The sequence below is a fragment of the Ornithorhynchus anatinus genome, chromosome 3 (genome assembly GCF_004115215.2).
Source record: "Ornithorhynchus anatinus isolate Pmale09 chromosome 3, mOrnAna1.pri.v4, whole genome shotgun sequence".
Taxonomy (NCBI): domain Eukaryota; kingdom Metazoa; phylum Chordata; class Mammalia; order Monotremata; family Ornithorhynchidae; genus Ornithorhynchus; species Ornithorhynchus anatinus.
Window position 1 is genome coordinate 129,664,356 of NC_041730.1, and position 22,717 is coordinate 129,687,072.

At 50.7% G+C, this 22,717-nt stretch overlaps 1 protein-coding gene across 6 annotated transcripts in view; it reads right to left on the reverse strand.

Annotated features, from left to right (window-relative positions):
• The window catches only part of ERCC6 (ERCC excision repair 6, chromatin remodeling factor), a 101,732-nt gene that overhangs the window by 55,427 nt on the left and 23,588 nt on the right, over nt 1-22,717 (reverse strand). For all 6 annotated transcript variants that reach the window (XM_029059733.2, XM_029059734.2, XM_039911626.1 and 3 more), the window contains one exon: nt 19,712-20,438. In XM_029059733.2, coding sequence (XP_028915566.1) covers nt 19,712-20,438 — 727 coding nt within the window. The remainder of the gene's footprint in view (nt 1-19,711; nt 20,439-22,717) is intronic.

Sequence of the window (22,717 nt, forward strand, 5' to 3'; positions counted from 1 at the left end):
ACAATAAACAGACACGATCCCTGGCACCACAAGCTTGCGCTCCAGAGGAGGGAGACAGACAGCAACACAAACACGTAAATTAGAGATACGGACGGAAGTGCTCGTGTGCCTTGGTCTTAGTGATTTTACGCATTCCGCTTTTCCTCCTGTCCATCTCCAACCTCCCAAGGCTTTTTTTTTTTTTTTTCATTCATTAGCATTTATTGAGCGCTTACTATGTGCAGAGCACTGTACTAAGCGTTTGGAATGTACAAATCGGTAACAGACAGAGCCAGTCCCTGCCCTTTGATGGGCGCACAGTCTAATCGGGGGGATTAGAGCCCCGCGTGGGGCTCACGGTCTTCATCCCCATTTGACAGACGAGGTCACTAATGAATTCTCTGTGCCTCGGTTACCTCATCTGTAAAATGGGGATGAAGACTGTGAGCCCCACGTGGGACAACCTGATTCCTCTATGTCTACCCCGGCGCTTAGAACAGTGCTCGGCACATAGTAAGCGCTTAACGAATACCAACATTATTATTATTATTGCACCAAAGTCACACAGCTGACAAGCAGTGGAGCCGGGATTGGAACTCAAGACCTCTGACTCCCGAGCCCGTGCATTTTCCACTGAGCCAGGCCGCTTCTCTAAGACTGTGAGCCCCACGTGGGACACACTGATTATCTGGTATCCCTTCCAGCACTTAGGAGAGTGCTGGGCACAAAGTAAGTGCTTAACAAATTCCATCATGATTACTATTACTTCCCGTCCTCTCCCCCGGCCCTCGCGAACCTCAGACGGAGCAGTCCCCTCATAAATTGTTGCTACCGTCCCGGGACACGGGGAGCCCGGCGCTGATCCCAAGCAAACTGCCCCGGACGTAGAATGTCAGCTCACTGAAGCCCTGGGACTGAGTTTAGTTCACCGGAAACTGTATTTCCTCCTAGGCCTTAGTACAGGGCCCAATACACAGAGGACGCTCAAATATCTCCAAATGACTGAACAGTATGATTTCGTGATAATAATAATAATAATGTTGGTATCTGTTAAGCCGCTTACTGTGTGCGGAGCACCGTTCTAAGCGCTGGGGTAGACCCAGGGGAATCAGGTTGTCCCACGTGGGGCTCACGGTCTTCATCCCCATTTTACAGATGAGGTAACCGAGGCACAGAGCATTCATTCGACAGTATTTATTGAGCGCTTACTATGCGCAGAGCACTGTACTAAGCGCTTGGGATGAACAAGTCGGCAACAGATAGAGACGGTCCCTGCCGTCTGACGGGCTCACGGTCTGATCGGGGGAGACGGACGGACGAGAACGATGGCGATAATTAGAGTCGAGGGGAAGAGCATCTCGCAAAAACAATGGCGACTAAATAGAATCGAGGCGATGTGCATTTCATTAACAAAAGAGAAGTGAAGTGACTCGCCCACAGTCCCACAGCTGACAAGTGGCAGGGCCGGAATTCCAACCCACGACCTCTGACTCCAAAGCCCGTGTTCTTTCCACTGAGCCACGCTGCTTCTACCATTAAGATATGAGGATATCATTAAGAGCCGTCCAAAAGAGTAACACGCTATGGAAATTCTTATAAAATTGCATTTCAGAGGTAGGTCTCCTTGAAGCTCCAACATTTCCAGGGAAAATGACAAGAAATCGCACAGAGTGAGGCCGTGCCTAACAAGGAAGATGCCTGATGCACTCCCATCTTCCTACCGCCCTGAAAGCTCCGTCCTTAGATAGCACGAAAGACTCCCAATTAAAAAAAAAAAAAAAAAAAAAAAATGGGCATCGGGTACCGAACATTCGGATTCACGGTTCTACGACGGCTATTTCTTGAGGCCCGTTTCGTTACCCTCGGTGGTTGCCGAGTTTCACATCCATCACTTCGAATCTGCCGTGCTCACCCCCCGCCCCTCGAAAGGAAGACGAAATCTACGGTTCACAGTGCACGGCGGACAGGAAACCACAGAAGCCACTTCAAAAATGATTGCATTTCGATGTCTTCCGCTCCTTAAAGACAGATTAAAAGAACTAGATGCATTCATTTAGTTTGGCCGAATGATGGCCAAAGGTGGTAGTGAGAATGATTACTACCTACGCCGATTTGAAAGGCGTCGACGCCAATCATTCCAGCATAATCCCCTCCGTGAACTGCGGCAGAAGGGCGCTCATTTATTCATTCGGTCCTTACTGTGTGCAAAACGCTGTACTAAGCGCTTGGGAAGTACAACGCAGCAATAAAACCATAATCCTCCAGCCGTGGGAATTCCTATTTATACCGGCAAGCCCATGTGGGGCCTGATTATCTTGTACCTGCCCCATTCATTCGTTCAATAGTATTTATTGAGCGCTTACTATGGGCAGAGCACTGTACTAAGCGCTCGGCGCTTAGTAGAGTGGCACGTAGCACACAGTAAGCACCAAACAGAAACCGTTACGGTGACGACGGCGTGGGCTAGCACCGAAGGCACAGCTCCTTCGGCTTGAGCTAAATGAATCGATGACACCTACCGAGTGTTTACGGTGTGCAGGGCGCTGTACTAAGCGTTGGGGCCAGTACAACGTAACACAGTTGATGGACGGGTTCCCCGTCCACAACAAGCTTACAGTCAAGCGGGAAAGACAGCCCAGGCGCTCAGCAGGGTTTGATACACAGTAAATGTCTAATAGCACTATCATGATTATTATTAATATTATTATTCAGTGCCCATACCTGCAGGAGCGAGCACTACTAACACCTTATTTCTCTCTTCCCTCGTGTATCTCTCTCTCTCTCTCTCTCTACATATTCATTCAGCCGTATTTATCGAGTGCTTACTGTGTGCAGAGCACTGTACTAAGCACTTGGAAAGCCCAATACGGCAATCGAGAGAGACAATGCCTGACCACAGCGGAACGACAGTCTAGGGGCCGCGGGGAGGGGCAGACAGACATCAAAACAAGTAAAAAGATATCGATATAAATAAAATGAATTATAGATGATATAGAATGCCATATAGCCTATATAATTCTATTCTATATAGAATTATATACTGTACAATGTAATTATATATTATATAATATAATCATATATATGTATACATTACACACAGTGCAAACCCTTACTGTCCTCCTCTAGACTGCACTCTCCTTGTGGGCAGGGAACTCGTCTACCAACTCTGTTATACCGTGCTCTCCCAAGCGCTTAGGACAGTGCTCTGCACACGGTAAGCACTCCCTAAGTACCACCGACCGACCGGTTGACTGATTTTCCCCCTTTCCCTCTGCTCCGCCCCCTCCCCCTCCCCCTCCCCTCGGCACCGTACTCGTCCGCTCGACTGTATATATTTTCATCACCCTATTTACTTTGTTAACGAGATGTACATCACCTCGATTCTATTTATTTGCTATTGTTTCAGTGAGACGTTCATCCCCCTGAATCTATTTATCGCTACTGTTCCCGTCTGTCCGTCTCCCCCGATCAGACCGTGAGCCCGTCAAAGGGCGGGGACTGTCTCTATCTGTTACCGATCTGTTCATTCCAAGCGCTTAGCACGGTGCCCGGCACATAGTAAGCGCTCAATAAATACTATTGGAGGAATGAATGATTAAAGGGGAGAGGAGAAGAAAGGCAGAGAAAGATGAGTGACGGAGAACTGCAGGTCGAGAGAAGAGAACGTGGATTAGGATGAGGAAATACACAGCCTCCCTCAGCTTCAGTAAAAGATTTCACTGAAGGCTTCAAGAGCAATGGGCTTAAATTTTAACAAGCGTCAATCACTGTGTCTACCAACTCTGTTACATTGTACTCTCCCAAGCACCCTGCACAGTGCTCAGTATAGTGCTCACTCTCGTTCTTTCCAATGCTCAGCGTAGTGCTCCACACATTTTAATGAAAAGCCACTATTCTAATACTAGTGAAACTCAAATGATAAGCCTTGATTAGACATCCAGCATGCTATCTACACACACACACACACACACACACACATATTGGCTCATTTATATACATTCTTCTCATTTGCTCATTTGTACGTATTATTCTCATTTGCTCATTTCTATATATTATGTATGATCCTACTCTGTCAATGAGGTGCATATCTCCTTGATTCTATTTATCTTGATGACGTCGTCTTGTTTTTGTTTCGCCCTGTTCCGCTTTGCTGTCTCCCCCGTTTAGACTGGGAGCCCGTCACTGGGCAGAGACCGTCTCTATCTGTTGCCGAAAGGTACATCTCAAGCACTTGGTACAGTGCTCTGCACACAGTAAGCGCTCTATAAATATTATTGAATAAATGAGTAAATGAATGAATATATAATTATATCGAGCATATCATATAGAATATATAACATCCTATACAATCTATAATTCCATGATTTATATTGATGCCTGTTGACTTGTTCTGATGTCTGTCTCCCCCCGCTCTAGACTGTAAGTCCACTGTGGGGAGGGACTGTCTCTATTGCTGCATTGTATTTTCCAGGTGCTCAGTACGGTGCTCCGCACACAGTAAGCACTCAATAAATACGACTGAATCGAGAGAGGGAGATGAGGGAAGAGAGAAATAAGGTCTTGCTATAGTAGTGCTCGCTTCAGCAAATACGGGCGCCGAATAATAATAATAATAATAATCATGATTGTAGTGTTAGGCATTTACTGCGTATCCAACACAGGCACAGAGAAATGCAGTGATTTGCCTGAGATCACACAGCTGGCAAGGGGCAAGGCCAGGATTAGAACCCAGGCCCTTCTGATTCCCAAGTCCGTGCTCTATCCACTAGGCCCCACTTCTTCTAAGATCGCGGCGGCCCTCGATCCTGTCCGGAGCCTCTTAGACTGTAAGGTCACTGTGTGCAGGGAGAGTGTCCACCAACTCTGTCATACTGTACTCCCCCAAGTGCTTAACAGAGCGCTCCGCACACAGTAAGCGCTCAATAAATGATAATGATGATAATAACGTTGGTATTTGTTAAGCGCTTACTATGTGCCGAGCACTGTTCAAGCGCTGGGGTAGACGCGGGGGAATCAGGTGGTCCCACGTGGGGCTCACAGTCTTCATCCCGTTTTACAGATGAGGTCACTGAGGCACCGAGAAGTGAAGTGACTTGCCCAAAGTCACGCAGCTGACAAGTGGCCGAGCCGGCATTCGAACCCATGACCTCGGACTCCAAAGCCCGCGCTCTTTCCACTGGGCCACGCCGCTTCTCCGGCGAATACCACCGATTGCCTGACTGACCGTCTCCCCGCGTTCTGATCTCGGGCAAAGACGGATCTCCGTTGCACTAACGAGTTGGTCCCATCCAGAGCCCGTCTCTTTTTTCCACGGCGTCGCTTCGTTTTTTAATCTCATCGAACCCTGGGCTCCGGGAGAGCGAGCGACCGTTCTCTTGGGCGCTGCCCTCCGGGCCGGTCCGTCTGCCGCGGCGGCGGCGCTGCGAGATGGCACTGTCTGAGACCGCGCTTCGCGAGCTCTCTGAAGAGTCGAGTCGGCCGTTCCGCGTTGCGTCGGCCCTCTTTCTCTTTACCAACCGGCCATTTCCCGGGAAGCCCGACCCCAGCCGTTCTCCTCACACGCCCTTCCCGCCCTTCAGAAGCGGCACGGCCTAGTGGCAAGAGCACAGGCTTGGGAGTCTGAGAAGCTGGGTTCTAATCCCGGCTCCGCCACTTGTCTGCTGTGTGATCCTGGCCAAGTCATTTCACTTCTCTGGGGCTCAGTCACCTCATCTGGAAAATGGGGATTAGAAGTGTGAGCCCCATGTGGGACGACCTCATCACCCTCTATCTACTCCAGTGCTCAGAACGGTGCCTGGCACTTAGTAAGTGCTTAGTAAGTGCTTGGTACCATAATTATTATAGTTATCAGTATTATTAAGTACAGAAAGGTTGAGAAAACCGCCCAAATTCCCAGGATTCACGGAGGAAACCACCATCAGAGTTGGGATCACAGTGCAGCTCTTTGAGGGGGGGGGGGAAGAAAAGAGGTGACGTCAAGAAGCGCCTCAGTTGACTCGAGCGGCCGATACGGAGGCACCGACAGAGACGAGCTCAAGCCCGCTGCGTTTACGTCGATGGGCAGGAACTTGTACGCTCTGTTCTCGTTTGTTGACAAGAAAAGGATCCATTCACAACAGTCCCAGCTGCAACCAAATCAAACGCAGGACTCACACTGTTCCCTGGCAGCTTTTCTAACTACACAGACTACTAACAAATTCAGGCCTCGATCCGGATTCGCTGGCAGCGTGCTGAGAGGGAGTACACGGCAGTAAACATAAACTTAAAACACTGATCACAACGGAGTGGGTGATATTGGCAGGCAGAGTGCGCTCCCCTCGTTCCCCAGGGCAGGGGAAACTTTCGTCTCTTGAACACCAACCTCCTCGTTGAGCCTCACTCTGTCTCCCTCGCCATGGACCCCCTCGGTCGCTCCCTTACTCCTGCCTAGAACACATCGCTCTCCCCCTTCGTTCGATAGTATTTATTGAGCGCTTACTACGCGCGGGGCGCTGTACTAAGCGCTTGGAATGGACAAATCGGTAACAGATAGAGACGGCCCCCGCCCTTTGACGGGCTTATCGCTCTCTCCGGATTCAAAATTCTCCTAAGATGCTATCTCCTCCGAGAAGCCTTCCCCGACTAAACTTTGACCTCCCCACCCTATCGGTCGACCAATCAGCGGCACTTATCGAGCTCTCGCCGGGTGCAGAACACCGTACTAAGCGACTGGGAGACGGCCGTAATGGTAACGATAACGACGGCATCCGTTAGGCGCTTACTCTGTGTCGAGCACTGTTTTAAGCGCTGGGGTAGATGGAAGGTAATCGGGCTGTTTCACGTGGCTCTCAGTCTTAATCCCCATTTTACGGATGAAGTAACCGAGGCGCAGAGAAGCGGCTTGCCCAGGGACACGGGGCAGACATTTGGGCTGGGTTTGCTGAGTTCAATCCATCGCAAGATCTGGCAGACATGTTTCCCGCCTACAGCAGGGAACGGCGTGGTCCAGTGGTTAGAGCGCGGGCCTGGGAATCAGGAGGACCTGGGTTCATTCGTTCAATAGTATTTATTGAGCGCTTACTATGTGCAGAGCACTGTACTAAGCGCTTGGGATGAACAAGTCGGCAACAGATAGAGACGGTCCCTGCCGTCTGACGGGCTCACGGTCTGATCGGGGGAGACGGACGGACGAGAACGATGGCGATCAACAGCGTCGAGGGGAAGAACATCTCGTAAAAACCGATGGCGACTGAATAGAATCGAGGCGACGTACAATTCATTAACAAAATAAATAGGGTGACGAAAACATATACAGGGTTCTAATCCCGGCTCTGCCACTTGTCTGCTGTGTGACACTGGGCAAGTCGCTTCGCTTCTCTGGACCTCGGTTACCACATCTGCAAAATGGGGATTCAGACCGCGAGCCCCACGTGGGACAGGGACCGCGTCCAACCGGGTTAGCTCGAATGTACAACAATGTCCGTTCCGTTTTTTCTCGCGAACAGTGCTTCTCCAGGTGGTTCAGGAAGTATATAATTTCCACTCTAGAAGTAAAGCCTAGTATTCTACTGAGATGTGATCTGGCGATTAGGTTTGCAATAATGTATCCGGACAGCTGAGAAGAGGCTAACCAGCATTGAGTCTTTATGACGCAAAGGAAATCGTCGCCGGCAGAAGGCTCCGCCTGAATAACTTTTATAAGGAGGGAGGTCTCCCCTAGCTTCTCATCGGTCTTCTAATTTAGAATCAAGGGCTCTGCACTCTAAGTCCTTGGTGGGGGTGAGAATGGCAAGCTAAGGGCCCACGTCCTCCCGCCGTCCCGGAACGCCCTCCCTCCTCACCTCCGCCAAACTCACTCTCTTCCCCTCTCCAAAGCCCTACTGAGAGCCCGCCTCCTCCGAGAGGCCTTCCCAGACCGAGCTTCCCTTTTTCCCTCCGCTCCCTCTCCGCTCCCCCTTCCCCTCCCCTCGGCTAAGCCCCCTTTCCCTCTGCTCCTCCCCTTCTCCCTTCCCCTCGGCACCGTGCTCATTTGTATATATATTTTATTACCCTATTTATTTTGTTAATGAGGTGTCCATCCCCTTGATTCTATTTATGGTGATTTACGTTGTCTTGTCTTTGTCCATCTGTCTCCCCCGATTAGACTCTGAGCCCATCATTGGGCAGGGAGGGTCTCGATCTGTTGCCGAACTGTCCATTCCAAGCGCTCACTACAGTGCTCTGCACATAGTAAGCGCTCAATAAATGAATACTATCGAATGAATAAGGGAGACGAGAGCTTCTCATCAATTTAACAAGCAGCTAGCAAATTGGGTAGTAATCTGTATAAGAAAGGAACTCATCTCTAATCTTATCCCACCATCAAAGATCAAGGAGGAGTAATGAGGTTTTTATTCTCCCCTGGGAAGAAGTCTGGCCCCCTCTGCTGCGCATCCAACAAACTAACATTCACAGACCAAGTCACTGGACTAAAACATCCAAGGTGGATTATTTTGTCCTCTTCTTACACCTCACGCTGAACTACTGATGGGAGGCCCGGCCTTTTTCTTTGGAAAAATAAAAATACTTTGCTAACTTCGGCCAGGTGTAAGAAAAGATATCTACCCTAGTTGTGAAAGAAGAAAAAAACCAAAAACCTGGATCTCTTTGCAGTTGTCCCGGTGGGAAGGGCGTCGACACGCGACTGAGTTCGAATCCGAGAGCTTCGGTGAGTTTTAGGCTCAACGAACCAACGGTTTCTACAAACTACCCGTGACAGCGTCCTATAGACTGCCAGGTTTCTCCCCGCCTGAGAAACGGAAAAGGTAATCGCATTGCCAGATCGCATCTCAGTAAAATACTAGACTTAGCTTTTAAAGTAGAAAATATATTCTTCCTGAACCACCTGGAGAAGCACTATTTTTGAGAAAAAAGAGAACTGACATAGATACCTCACTACTCTACAAACCCACCCACCCGCTTCACCCGCCTCTGGTGCTAACCTACTCCCTGCGCCTCATCTTGCCTGCCTCTCCAACCCCTAACCCACGTCCCGCTTCTGGCCTGGAACACCCTCCCCTCCTCAAATCCAACAGACGGTGACCCCCCTCCCCCTTCAAAGCCTTACTGAAGGCCCTTCTCCTCCAAGAATGATGACGACGATGTTGGTGTTTGCTAAGCGCTATGTGCACAGCACCGTTCTAAGCGCTGGGGTGGACACAGGGGGGTCAGGTTGTCCCACGTGGGGCTCACAGTCTCAATCCCCATTTTATAGATGAGGTAGCTGAGGCCCAGAGACGTGAAGTGACTTGCCCACAGTCACACAGCTGACGAGTGGCGGAGGCGGCACTCGGACCCATGACCTCCGACTCCAAAGCCCATACTCTTTCCACTCAGCCAGGCTGCTTCTAAGAAGCCTTCCCAACCTAAGTCCCCGCCCTTCCTCTTCTCCCAGCCCCATCTGCATCGCCTTGACTTGCTCTCTTTGTTCTCCCCACTTCCCAGCCCCATCGCACTAATCTTCACGTCTGTCATTCATTTATTCGTATTGAATCTTTCTCCCCGCCTCGATTTTAAGCTGTTGTGAACAGAGAACGCGCCTGTTTACTGTTGCACTGTACTCTCCCGACAGCTCAGTACCGTGCTCTGCACACATTAAGTGCTCGATAAATGAACAGAACTATACACAGGGGAAGACAGAGCTAGTCTTAGTGCAAACCTTGAAATAAGTTTCAAGCCAACACCTAGAAAAACTGTTTAAAGGTCTGCGTGCCGCTAATGTCTTTTACATGTCTTTGGGACTTAGAGATAACACTGCTACTTGTCTAAATATAAAGTGGGAGAATGTCAAACCACTTCGCATTCAAAGATTGAAGCTGGGTGGTCTGGTGGATAGAGGATAGGCCCGGTTGTCAGAAGGACCCGGGTTCTAATGCCGACCGTGCCACCTGTCTGCCGGGTGACCTCGGACAAGTCGCTTCACTCCTCTGGGCCTCCGCACCTCATCTGTAAAATGGGGATTGAGACGGTGAACCCCACGTGGGACGGGGACTGTCTCCAATCCGATTTGCTTGCCTTCATTTATTCAGTAGTATTTATTGAGCGCTTCCCATGGGCAGAGCACTGTACTAAGCGCTTGGAATGGACAATTCGGCAACAGTTGGAGACAATCCCTGCCCAATGGCTGGCTCACGGTCTAAACGGGGGAGACTTGTATCCACTCCAGCACCTAGTACAGTGCTTGACAGATAGCCTGGCACATAGTAAGCGCTTAAATACCACAATTATTACTTTTATCATTATTTGCTGATTAACAGCATCTGACACGATCTTCATTTCTGCCTCTTGGAAAAACCACCTTCCTGAAGCTCTGCTGGAAAGGAACCATCCGTCTCATCTGGATGGAGCAACTCTCGGATGGCGGTCCACAATAGGGCCCTCCTGTGAAGTCGCACCTGTGGAGTTGGAAGAGTCTCCTGGAGAACAGGAATTAGGGACCGCTCTTCGACGAAGACAGCTAAACTTTTCTTGGGCCTAGTGGTACTTTTTGCCTGCAGAACAGTCTATGGCAACGACGTCTCCTGTGAAGAAACTGTCCCCCGTCGTTCGTTTTAACCCATTTCCCTCAAGCTTCGAAGGGGTTCGCCTCACCCTCACACTGGGAGATCTGGTTAACGACGGCATCTTGGCCTTTTTTTAAATTTTGGCCCCAGGCGAGGTTTTGCTTCTTGTGCCTTTTAAGCTGCTCTTCCTTCATCCTTGCTTAAGGTTCTCTAGCTTCAGCTCAGCTCACTACATCCCTCAATCAGTTGCATTTATCGAGAGCTTACCGTGTGCCCGGAACTGTACTAAGCTCTTGGGAGAGTGCAAAAGAACGGAGTTGGTAGACACATTCACTGCCCACAGGGAGCTCAGAGTCTGGCGGGGGAGACGGACATTAAAATAAATAAATTCCATAAGCGTCGTAGGGCTGAAGGCGGGGCGGGGGGATAAAGGAAGCCAATTTAAGTGCAAGAAGGGAACGGGAGAAAAAGAAAGGAGGGCCAAGTCGGAGAAGGCCTCTCGGAGGAGATGCGTCCCCACTAAGGCTCTGAAGCATCAATGCGATTTACTGAGCACGAACTATGTGCAAGTGCAGTACTAAGCGCTTGGAAGACTACAATTCAAAGTCAGCAGACTCCTTCCCTGCCTATAAGCATTTCACTGTCATAAACAATATTGATAATAACACTGATTATTATTATCACGGTGCTGGTTCCGTGCCTACTCTGTGCCGAGCACTGTTCTAAGCACTGGGGTAGATTCAAGTTGGTCAGGTGGGACACGGTCCCTGTCCCAGGTGGGGTTCTCACTCTTGAGAAGCGGCGCGGCTCAGTGGAAAGGGCAAGGGCTCGGAAGTCAGAGGTCATGGGTCCTAATCCCAGCTGTGCCACCTGTCAGCTGGGTGACTTGGGGCAAGTCACTTGACTTATCTGTGCCTCAGTCACCTCCGATGTCAAACGGGGATGAAGACTGTGAGCCCCACGCGGGACAAGCTGATTACCTCAGTGCTTACCTTGTGTCTACCTCAGTGCTTAGAACAGTGCTTGGCACATAGTAAGCGCTTAAATACCATCATTATTATTATTATTAATTTCCATGTTACAGATGACATAACAGGCCGAGCTGAGTGAAGTAACGTGCCCAAGGTCGCACAGCAGACGCGTGGCTGTATCGGGATTAGAACCCGGGTCCTTCCGACTCTCAGGCCTGAGCTCTCCCCACGAGGCCACACTGCTTCTCACAACATTCCCCTTAGAAGAGGGGCTCTGCGAGGAGGTGATGCTTCTCGGCACCGCTTCGACGCCTGCGGAATGGGGGCCTTCCGAGAGCCCATCCTCTGTCAACCTGCCTTAACTTCCACACTTATGTGACACGGAAGGCATCCCTCAAGAAGACATTTTCTGGTGACGAGTCAGGGTCACTCCCCAGGAATACTGTCTGGATCCGACCGGATCCCGACCATCCTCGGAGATTCCTCGACTGTGAGCTCGATATGGGCAGGGAACGGGACCGCTGAATCTGTTGGATTTGTTCTCCCCCGGGTTCAGTGTTCTGCACATAGTGAGTGTTCCAGAAACATCGACCGACCGATCGGGGGGCTGGAAGAGGACGTCGGCGGAATTCTAGGGGCTCTTTTTCTCCTCTGACGTGCCGCTGTGCAATGACACCTTACACCACGTGACGCGAGGCTGCCATACATCGCGTGGGTGCCTCGCAGAGCTGTAGGCCTCGGTTGGGGTCGATTCGGCCCTCACTGCTTCTGAGGCAGTAACTTCCGCAGTGAAGGTGTGAAAAATGTTAACGTAGCCAGAGCAGATGGCGCTCTGGCAAAGAAAAGTAATCCTCAGACGTCCTAAAGAGCTCTTCGTCGACATAAAAGACAATGAGAAATGGCACGAGATTTAAGAAATGTCAACATAAGCTCGACTTTCAAGAAGAAAACTGGGAAAACCACAAAGGAATCCCACCGTTTTTCACTACCGGAGTCCTGCTAGACTCCTTCTGGACGGGCTAACGAAGACCAGAGTCAACTACACATCATTACATAATTCGTAACACGGGCTTCAGATCAAAACGCAGCAGAGCAGACCCATCCTCTGCAGCACTTTGAAAGCCTGGAAAGGATTGAGGCAACCCCAAAATATCTGTATGCTGACGCAGCGTAGGTCAGCGGAAAGAGCACGGGCTTGGGAGTCAGAGGTCATGGGTTCGAATCTCCCCTCTGCCACTTAGCAGCTGTGTGACTGCGGGCGAGTCACTTCACTTCTCTGGGCCTCAGTGACCTCATCTGTAAAATGGGGATGAGGATCGTGAGCCTCACGTGGGACGACCTGATGACTCCGTAGCTACCCCAGCGCTTAGAACAGTGCTCTGCACGTAGTAAGCGCTTAAAAACAAATACCCACATTATCGTTATTATACTGCCCTTACGCTATACAATGTCTGCCCTACATGTGACATGGATGCATAACACATAAATCCCTGTTCTCTCTCTTACTAAGGTTGTGAGGCTCATGTGGGACAGAGACCATGTCCAACTTGGATATCTTGTATGATAATAATAATGTTGGTATCTGTTAAGCGCTTACTATGTGCCGAGCACTGTTCTAAGCGCTGGGGTGGATACAGGGTAATCGGGTTGGCCCACGTGAGGCTCACAGTCTTAATCTCCATTTTACAGATGAGGGAACTGAGGCACCGAGAAGTAAAGTGACTTGACCAAAGTCACACAGCTGCCAGGTGGCGGAGCCGGGATTAGAACCCATGACCTCCGACTCCTAAGCCCTCGCTCTTTTCACTGAGCCACGCCGCTTCTCTACCCTCGCGTTGAGTACGGAGCCTGGTACACGATAAGTGCTCGAACAATACCATTAAAAATGTACCTACGGAAAAAAATGTACACATCGTGTTTATAGATACAACACATACATACAAAAAGGCGACGAAGCGGCAATAAGCATCAAAATTTCAATTCTTATGACAATATTAGATCCATAAAATATGTGCTCTCGGAATTCACTGATTCATATCGCACGACGTCTGCGGTGACCGTGTGACCTGTACTTCAATCCAGACCAGGATCCCCGACCCAGGGACAGTTTAAATCTTCAGCAGCAGTGGGAAAGCAATACATCATGCAGTTAAATCATTCTTAACATGAGATGAAATTTAGGTAGCGGGCTAATTTCCCATTTACTGCAATACCCAAGAAAGAAATACTACAACGGAAGAAGTAATGAGTACAATTTGATTTTTTTTTTTTAAATATATTCGGGCACCAAGCTGGGTATTTAATATAGTTTGCATTTCCGGAGCGCAATATGTTTTCTACTTCAGACAGCTTAGAATTCCTTGCAGATTTTTCTAATTTGCTAAATCGAGAGACTCGGTGTTTTACTCTTCTTATCTGGCTTTTTATGGTCTACCTGGGTGGTTTTAATTGCTACATACCAGCAGATGAAATATCCACAGTTAGGACCGGGGAGCTCATACGGTAAATGAAGACCGACGCAGACGATCACGCGCTAGAGCTTAGCGTGAGAGGTGTGTTGAGTGTGGATGGAATCCAGTCTCATCCGTCCCTGAGCGTCGTCATTTAAAAGAGCCGTCAGCTTCTCTACAAAAAAGGAATGTCTGCGTCCTATTCCTCTCTTAAAAATGCAGATTTCAGAGGGTGCGAAAACTTTGAGATGGCTAGATTTCCCTCCGAAGATACGAACCTATATGGAGGATTCATTTTTTGGTAATTGGTAATAATCCTGGTATTTGTTAAGCGCTTACTATGCGCAGAGCGCTGTTCTGAGCGCTGGGGGAGACACAGGGGAATCAGGTTGTCCCACGTGGGGCTCACACTCTTAATCCCCACTTTACAGATGAGGGAACTGAGGCCCAGAGAAGTGAAGCGACCTGCCCAGTCCCACAGCTGACAAGTGGCAGATCCGGGATTCGAACCCATGATCTCTGACTCCCAAGCCCGTGCTCTTTCCACCGAGCCGCGCCGCTCCCCACAATTATCTGTAAAGTGCTTACTCTGCACTGTCCTAGCTCCGGGGCAGATACAAGTTAATCAGGTTGGTCAAAGTCCCTGTCCCACAAGGGCCTCACAGTCTTAATCTCCATTTTACAGAGGAGGTGATGAGGCCCAGAGAAGAGATCTGCCCAAGGTCACCCAGCAGACAAGTGGCGGAGGCGAGATTAGAACCCAGGTCCTTCGGACTGCCAGGACGGTGCTCGATCCACCAGATCTCTCTGTTTCCCAGGTTCCATCTTTTAATTCGCCTCAGCTCACAGGCGACGCTCCCGACGGGGGAGGCTGAGAGCTGTGGAAAGCTCAGCGTCCGGCTAAAATGAGGCGACTGCCGAATCTGGAGAACGTGGACCAAGACAACCCCTCCCGAGAGCCTCTACCTCCCCCAGCCGGACGAAGTCTGCTGAAGGTTCTCCGTCGAGCCTTCGGGGGACCCCGAGAGACGCCGCCGTTGGCCGACAGTCCGAGGACCTTCCGGCTCCGGTGTTGAGACTCCTCGTTTCTACGGCTGCGTCGGCTCTAGCCTGCATCCGTCCCAACGCTCAGTACAGCGCTGGGGACAGAGTAAGCGTCTGGACGGTCGCCTCGATTACTGACGTTGGAAAGGCGGGAGCGGTCCAACCTGGCAACCGTTTGGCGGGGGGGGACACACATCAGCACGATATTTAGGGGCTTGAAAGACTGGTAGAACACAGACCGCCCACAGCGGGCAGGGAACGTGTCTATCAACTCTCCCGTGCTGTCTCTTCCGAACGCTTGGAACAGGACTCTGTACCCGGTGAGCGCTCAATAAGTACTACCGATTGAATTGAGCCTCCCGTGGGACAACCTGATTACGCTGTATCGCCCCCAGCGCTTAGAACAGTGCTCTGCACATAGGAAGCGCTTACAAATACCAACATCATTATCATTATCAGACCCAGTTGGTTGGATTCAACAGCAGGCTTTTCAACTCAGCGAACTATATTCACTGGACCAGAGAGAAGCAGCACAGCCCCCCGGAAAGAACACGGGGCTGGGGAGTCAGAAGACCTGGATTCTCTGCCCAGTTCCACCACAATATCCGTTGTTCGATCTTGGGCAAGTCACTTCGCTTCTCGGGGCCTCAGTTACCTCATCTGTAAAACGCTGATTGAGACCATGTGGGACAGAAACCGATTATCCCGTATCTACCCCGGGGCTCGATACAGTGCTTGGCCCATAGTAGGCGCTTAACAAATACCTTTAAAAAAAATGTAGAATCTTAAATGCTAACATTTAAGAAACGCTCATTTTCTTTGTTGCCAAATCCATTCAATAGTATTCACTGAGCGCTTCCTATGTGCAGAGCGCCGTACTAAGCGCTTGGCATGGACGGATCGGTAACGCGCAGAGACAGCCCCTGCCCTCCGACGGGCTTACGGTCTAATCGGGGGGACACACAGATACTTTCCTTATTTTGATCACTTAGCATCAAACCCCCATTAAGAGCTGGAAATCCTAGAGGTCTTTTTTCCTCACTTAAAGGAATCTTAGCTTTTTTTTTTTTTTCCTTTTTTATTCAGCTGTTTGAATCCAGAGCTGCGAAACAACTTGGAACAAACAAAACATAATCAAACGTGAATGACATTTCTAAGATGTTCTTAATACGCTTCTTGGTTCCAAGCTTTTTATCTGCTTGCCGCATCAGCCAAGCTGAAGAGTACCTAGGGATACTGGTGTTAAAACTTCATTGTGGACAGCTGCAGTTTTAATGCCACAAGAACTACAGCTATGAAATTTTAAGAGATGAAGTGTTTTCGTGGTAACTCCAGTTATTGATAGTTCCAAAATTCACTTGAGATTTCACTGGAAATATAGGAATAGGAAATATGTATAGGGAAAATATAACATATATAAATATAGAAAATATAAAATTTTCTATGGTCGGGAAGGATAAATCGCTTTTAGAACGTTAACCTCGTGAGTAAAATCCGGTCCAAACAGGTTTGAATGGAACCTTATCAAATTTTTCCATCAAAATAAATTAACCCCGATCGAAACGCCGAGGTGATTAGAACGGGATTTAAAATACTGACCTCATTTAACGGGAGGAAAATATCATTCCGTTTGTAGAGCGGTCAGTATTTTACAGGTTACACTTTGATTCTTTTTTCCTCCCGACCACCGGTTTTTAAGGCACGTGAATCAGTTCTCCTCCTCACTGCTTCTCCTCACTCCTCTCCCGCTACACCCCAGTTTTCCTGGTTTGCTCCCCTCAAGCCAACCTTCTCACCGTTCCTCCTGAGACCGACCTCTCGTTCAAATGCCCTCTGATGCCTGGAACTCTCTCCCCCTTCACATCCGCCACCCTGCCCTTCGTTCACGAGAAGCAGCGTGGCTCAGTGGAAAGAGCCCGGGCTTGGGAGTCCGAGGTTGTGGGTCCTAATCCCGGTTCCGCCCCTTAACAGCTGCGTGACTCTGGGCAAGTCACTTCACTTCTCTGGGTCTCCGTTACCTCCTCTGTGAAATGGGGAATTAAGACCGCGAGCCGCACCTGGAACGACTTAATTACCTTGTAGCCGAACAGGGCTTAGAACAGTGCTTGGCACCCAGTGAGCGGTTAACAAATGCCATCATTATTATTATTATTATTATTATTATTATTATTATTATTATTATTCAAAGCCCTGTTAAAAGCCCATCTCCTCCTGGAGGTCTTCCCTGATTAATCTCTCATTTCTCCACCCTTCAGTCACACCCCACCCAAGAACTCCATACATGTACCGTTACACTCCACTGCTTCCTCTTATCTGTCATGAATTTCAGTGTCTGCCTCCCCCGCTAGACTGTAAGAGCCTTGAGGGCAGAGAACGTGACTGTGATTATCCTAGACTCTTCCAGGTGCTCAGCACAGTGCTCGGCCCCCCCAAGGGGTACACAATCCACGCCTGGATTGCTGGATCTCGAGAAAGGCCCTAGGACTCTGATGTCAACGTGTCCGACTCGTATCGGGCTGCTATCCTTCAACACGGCTCAGTGGGAAGAGCCCGGGCTTGGGAGTCGGAGGTCACGGGTTCGAATCCCGGCTCTGCCACTCGTCAGCCGCGTGACCGTGGGCGAGTCACTTCACTTCTCGGTGCCTGTGACTTCATCTGTAAAACGGCGACGAAGACGGTGAGCCTCACGTGGGACAACCTGACGACCCTGTATCTACCCCGGTGCTTAGAACGGTGCTCCGCCCATAGTGAGCGCTTAATGATAATAACGATAATACTAACGCTGGTATCTGTTAAGCGCTCACCATGGGCGGAGCACCGTTCTAAGCACCGGGGTAGATACAGGATAATCAGGTTGTCCCACGTGAGGCTCACAGTCCCCGTTTTACAGATGAGGGAACTGAGGCAAAGGGAAGTTAAGTGACTTGCCCACACGAAGACCAACATTATTATTATTATTATTATTATTATTAAAAAAATAATATTCGTTCTCTCTCTCTCAGAATCTGGACACCGGAAGACATGAACTGAAAGCAAGAACCCTTGACGAGGTTGCAACTACAGTGAAGGAAATACTCACGCGACTCCTGTATTTACTGTGCTACTGAAATCATTCATTCATTCAGTAGTATTTATTGAGCGCTTACTACGTGCAGAGCACCGTACTAAGCGCTTGGTACACCACTACCCTTGTAAGTACCTCGTAAGTACCACTAAATCACCACTACCCTTGTAATTACAGAGACGATCATTCGAGCAGGCGGCGTTACGATTAAACCGCACGATGCCTCGAGCTTGCAAAAATCCCACAGATCTAATTGGCTCTATCTGTTTCCGTGGACTACCCCGTAAAACCGCCCTTCCGTCCTAATCCTCGCCGATCTCTCGGCTGCCTTCGACGCCGTGACCGCCCCCTTCTCTTGGAGACGTTATCCAACCTTGACCTCGCTGACTCTGTCCTCTCCCGGTTCTCCTCTCATCTCTCTGGCCGTCCATTCTCGGTCTCCTCCGCGGGCTCCTCCTCCCCCTCCCACCCCGCGTGAGGGTCCCTCAAGGTTCAGTTCTGGGTCCCCATCTATTCTCCAACTACGCTCATTCCCTCGGAGACCTCGTTCGCACCCCAGGGCTTCACCTACCACCTCTCTATGTGGATGACAGACACCCAAATCTAAATTTCCGGCCCAGACCTTTCCCCCTCTCTCCAGTCTCGCATCTCTTCCTGCCTTCAAGGCATCTTCACTTGGATGTCCTTCCGTCACTTCGAACTCAACGTGTCCAAAACTGGGCTTCCCATCTTCCCACCCAAACCCTGTCGGTCCCTCTGACCTTCCCATCGTGGCGGACGGCCCCACCGTCCTTCCCGTCTCACAGGCCCACGGCCTTGGCGTTATCCTTGACTCCTCTCTGTCGCTCAACCCACGTATTCAATCCGTCACTAAATCCCGCAGGTCCTACCTTCACGACGTCGCTAAAATCCACCCTTTCCTCTCCATCCGGACCGCTACCGCATTAATACAGTCACTCATCCCAACGCGCCCGGATCATTGCATCAGGCTCCTCGCCGACCGCCCGGTCTCCCGTCTCTCCCCACTCCGGTCCACGCTTCACTCTGCTGCCCGGGTCATTTCTCTACAGGAAATTCAGGACACGTCACCGCCCTCCTCGAAAGACTCCAGTGCTCGCCCACCCACCTCGGTATCCGACAAAAGCTCCTCGCCATTGGCTTTAAAGCAGTCCATTACCTTGCCTCCTCTCACCTCACCTCGCTTCTCTCCTTCTACAACCCAGCCCGCACGCTTTGCTCCTCTGGTGCTAACCTTCTCACTGGGCCTCCATCTCGCCTTTCTCGCCCGCCTCAGCCCTTTGCCACGTCGCACCTCTGGCCTGGAACCCCTTCCCTCCTCAAATCCGACAGACGACTCCTCTCCTCCGCTTAATGAAGGCACATCTCCTTCAAGAGACCCTCCCGGGCTAAGCCCCACTTTTCCGCATCTCCCACTCCCTTCCGCGTAGCCCTGACTTACTCCCTTTGCTCTTCCCGCCTCCCAGCCCCACGACACGCACGTACGAATCTGTCATTTTAACTGTAACGATGTCTGTCTCCCCTCTTCTAGACCGTGAGCTCATCGAGGGCGGGGAATGTCGCCGTTCAGGGCTCCGCTGTACTTTCCCGAGCGCTCCGTACAGCGCACGGAGTAAGCGCTCGATGGGTACGAGTGAACCGACGAGTCGACTGATTGGGACGAACCTTAACCGCTGCTTATAATAACCTTCATCGCCATCATCTCGGCACCGCTTTATTTTGGGAATCCTTCCTCCGCCGCCTTCTTCCCCGGAACCCGGCGAAAAGAGATCGTCCGAGTCGTCCGCTGGAACCTCCTTCCGTTTTCTGCTCCGGGACCAAGGCGGCGGCTCGTCGCCGGGGCTCCGGGAGGCGTCGGAGAGGCGACGCTCTTCTTCCTCCTCGCCGTCTTCGGGGACGAAGGGCCCGTCCCCGGCTCCATAATCCGACTCCTCGCTCCCGTCGCTCCGCTCGCTCTTGGACTTCCTCGGGGGCTCCCGGGATTTCCGTCGCCTCGGCAGCCCCACCTTGCCCTGACATCGGACGGCCCGGCGCTGGAGCTTCTCGAGGTGCTTTTTCAGAGTCCTCTCCGTTTTGGACGGGGTCGCCCTTCTCTCGTTCCCGCCTTTCTCTGCCGGCGAAACCGTCTCCGAATCTCCCGCGGGGGCCTGCCTTTTCTCTCTGGCTCTTTTCCGAAGGGCCGGCCTCTTCCTTTCAAATGACAGCTGGGCTTGATCCGCCAAATATTTCTCAAAGTCCGCTGCTTCGTTAAGCATTAACTTGCGCGGCTTTCTCTCTTGTTTCTGGGGGATTTGGGTGCCAAACGGGGTCATCTGACCGGTCCGAATGAGTTCTTCCCATTCGCTCTCCTGGGCGGGCATGAGCATACTTCCCAGGGTGGACGGTCCAGGCTCTGCAAAATTAGAGAGACTCATTTCAACCCCACGGGCAAAACATTTCTACTGAACCCTCTAAGGGTTCCATGCGGGGATTCCATACCCCATCGCCCTCCTAAAGCGGGAGCCCCAGGTGGGACAGGGACCGTGTCCGGCCTGATTAGCGGGTATCTACCACAGTGCTTGGCAAATAAGTGCTTCACAAATATCGCAATTATTAGGAGTGATAACGATTCATCGTTCATTCATTCAACAGCATTTATCGAGCGCTCACTATGCGCAGAGCACCGTACTAAGCGCTTGGAACGTACAAATCGGTAACAGATGATGATGATAACCCCGGGTTAAAGATGATATACGGTGTCACCGTTACCCAGGGTCAATGGAATGCCTGTACGAGATAGAAAACTAAGAGCTCGGGAAGGACTTTTCCGCTCTTTACAATTTACCGCTCATCAAACCGTTCCGCTCACTCTCCCTGTCAGGATCAGTGTCGGACAGACCCAGGCGGGGCCACGGCAGAAGGATGGTTATTTGATTAGGTACCCCGATACATTCTAAGAATTAATAACGGCGACAAGTACGTGATTTTCTACAAAGCTAGACTGCCAAAAAAATGTTGGGTTTTTTTTGGGGGGGGGGGGGAGGGGACCACCAATGTGTGTAAGAGACATACTCCTGTCATCATTAGTGAGGTTACAATACGAGGATTCGGCCTCTGATTAAAAATATGCCTATCTGTTCCTGAAAATAAGGGCCTTAAAGAAAAAAAAAAAACTTTGAAAAACAAACGTGGAAATAGTTGAATGAGGAAAACACTGCATTCTAAAAAGGCAGGGGCACGAAACTCTCCCCCCAAAACTGTGCAACTTGTTAATCGCTTATGTGCCAAACACTGCACTAGGTGCTAGGGAAGATACACAGTCATTAGGTCGGACGTCTCTGTCCCACAGGGGGCCCACAGTCTAGGGAGCAGACAGAACAGGTACTGAAACCCCATTTTACAGATGAGGAAACCGAGGCCCAGAGAAGTGACTTGCCCGAGGTCCCCCGGCAGGTAAGAGGCAGAGTCAGCACTAGAACCCAGGTCTTGCGACTCCCCGGCCCGGGCTCTTTCCACGAGGCCATCCTGGGCCGGCGGAGGTACGGGGCTCTCAGCCCCCCCGCAGCTCTGTGGACAGCGCCTCTGAGCTGCACGCTCCCGCGCATCTCGGACCAGTTCGAGGATTACAATGGATCTCGTCCGAAGCCGGGAGCAGTTCGAGGATGGGGACGAAGACTGGGAGCCCCAGGCGGGGCACGGACTGTGTCCATCCTGACTACCATGTATCTACCCCGGCACTACACAGTAAGCGCTTAACAAAAATCTTAAAAAAAAAAAAAAAAAAAAAAAGAATAGCCCGGCTCCCAAAGTCTCTTGAAACCATCCTATCCTTCCTCTTGCACGAGTCCTGATTTGCAGGAAGGGTGGGAGACCGTTTTAGAGGGGCGGTGTCGAGTTCCATCCCGCTCGCCCCCCAGGGGGATGCTGAGAGGGACCACAAGGGTGAGGTCATTTCAAAGAGGGGGTGTCACGGTATGGTTCCAGAATTGGGCATAAGTGCTCACAAACCGCTGCAGCTGGAGTTGGCCCGCACACCCACCCTGGTCTAGTTTTCTTTCCGTCAACTGAAAAACAAACCGACGCGAAGCGATCCCTCAGTTACGCTGCCTGCGTACCTATAGTTCTCTTTAACCGACAGCAAAAACGAAGAGTTTTTACAGCGGTGGACAGAACGCCAGGTATTCCGTTCTTCCGATTAAACCGTCGCCTTCCCTCATCTTAGACCTTTTACATTTCCCCGATTCAAGATCTCTTGGCTTCGAAAGATTTCCATCACGCTGCTTTCCGAAACAAAAGCGCCAGTCTACGACCCGTCCGTTATTGGCTCTTCGGGGAACCGCCCGGAGAGAAGGCAGGCGGGTCTCGTCACCCGGCGGCCCGGGCTCGAACCTCGGTCCCTCTTCCTCCCGGTCGGGCCCTTTCAACCCGTCGGGCGATCGAGGCTGTTTATCGGCTCTAAACCACGCCGCCTCACGGGAGAAATCGAGCTATCGGTCGATGGTATTCATTCCTCCCATTCAATCGTATTTACTGAGCGCTCCCTGTGTGCCGAGCCTCCGGGAAGTGTCCCATAAATTCCAGGGCCCCCCAAGAAAGCGATTCATTCTTTCGATAGTATTTACTGAGCGCTCACTATGTGCAGAGCACTGTACCGAGCGCTTGGAACGGACAAGTCGGGGACGGACAGAGACG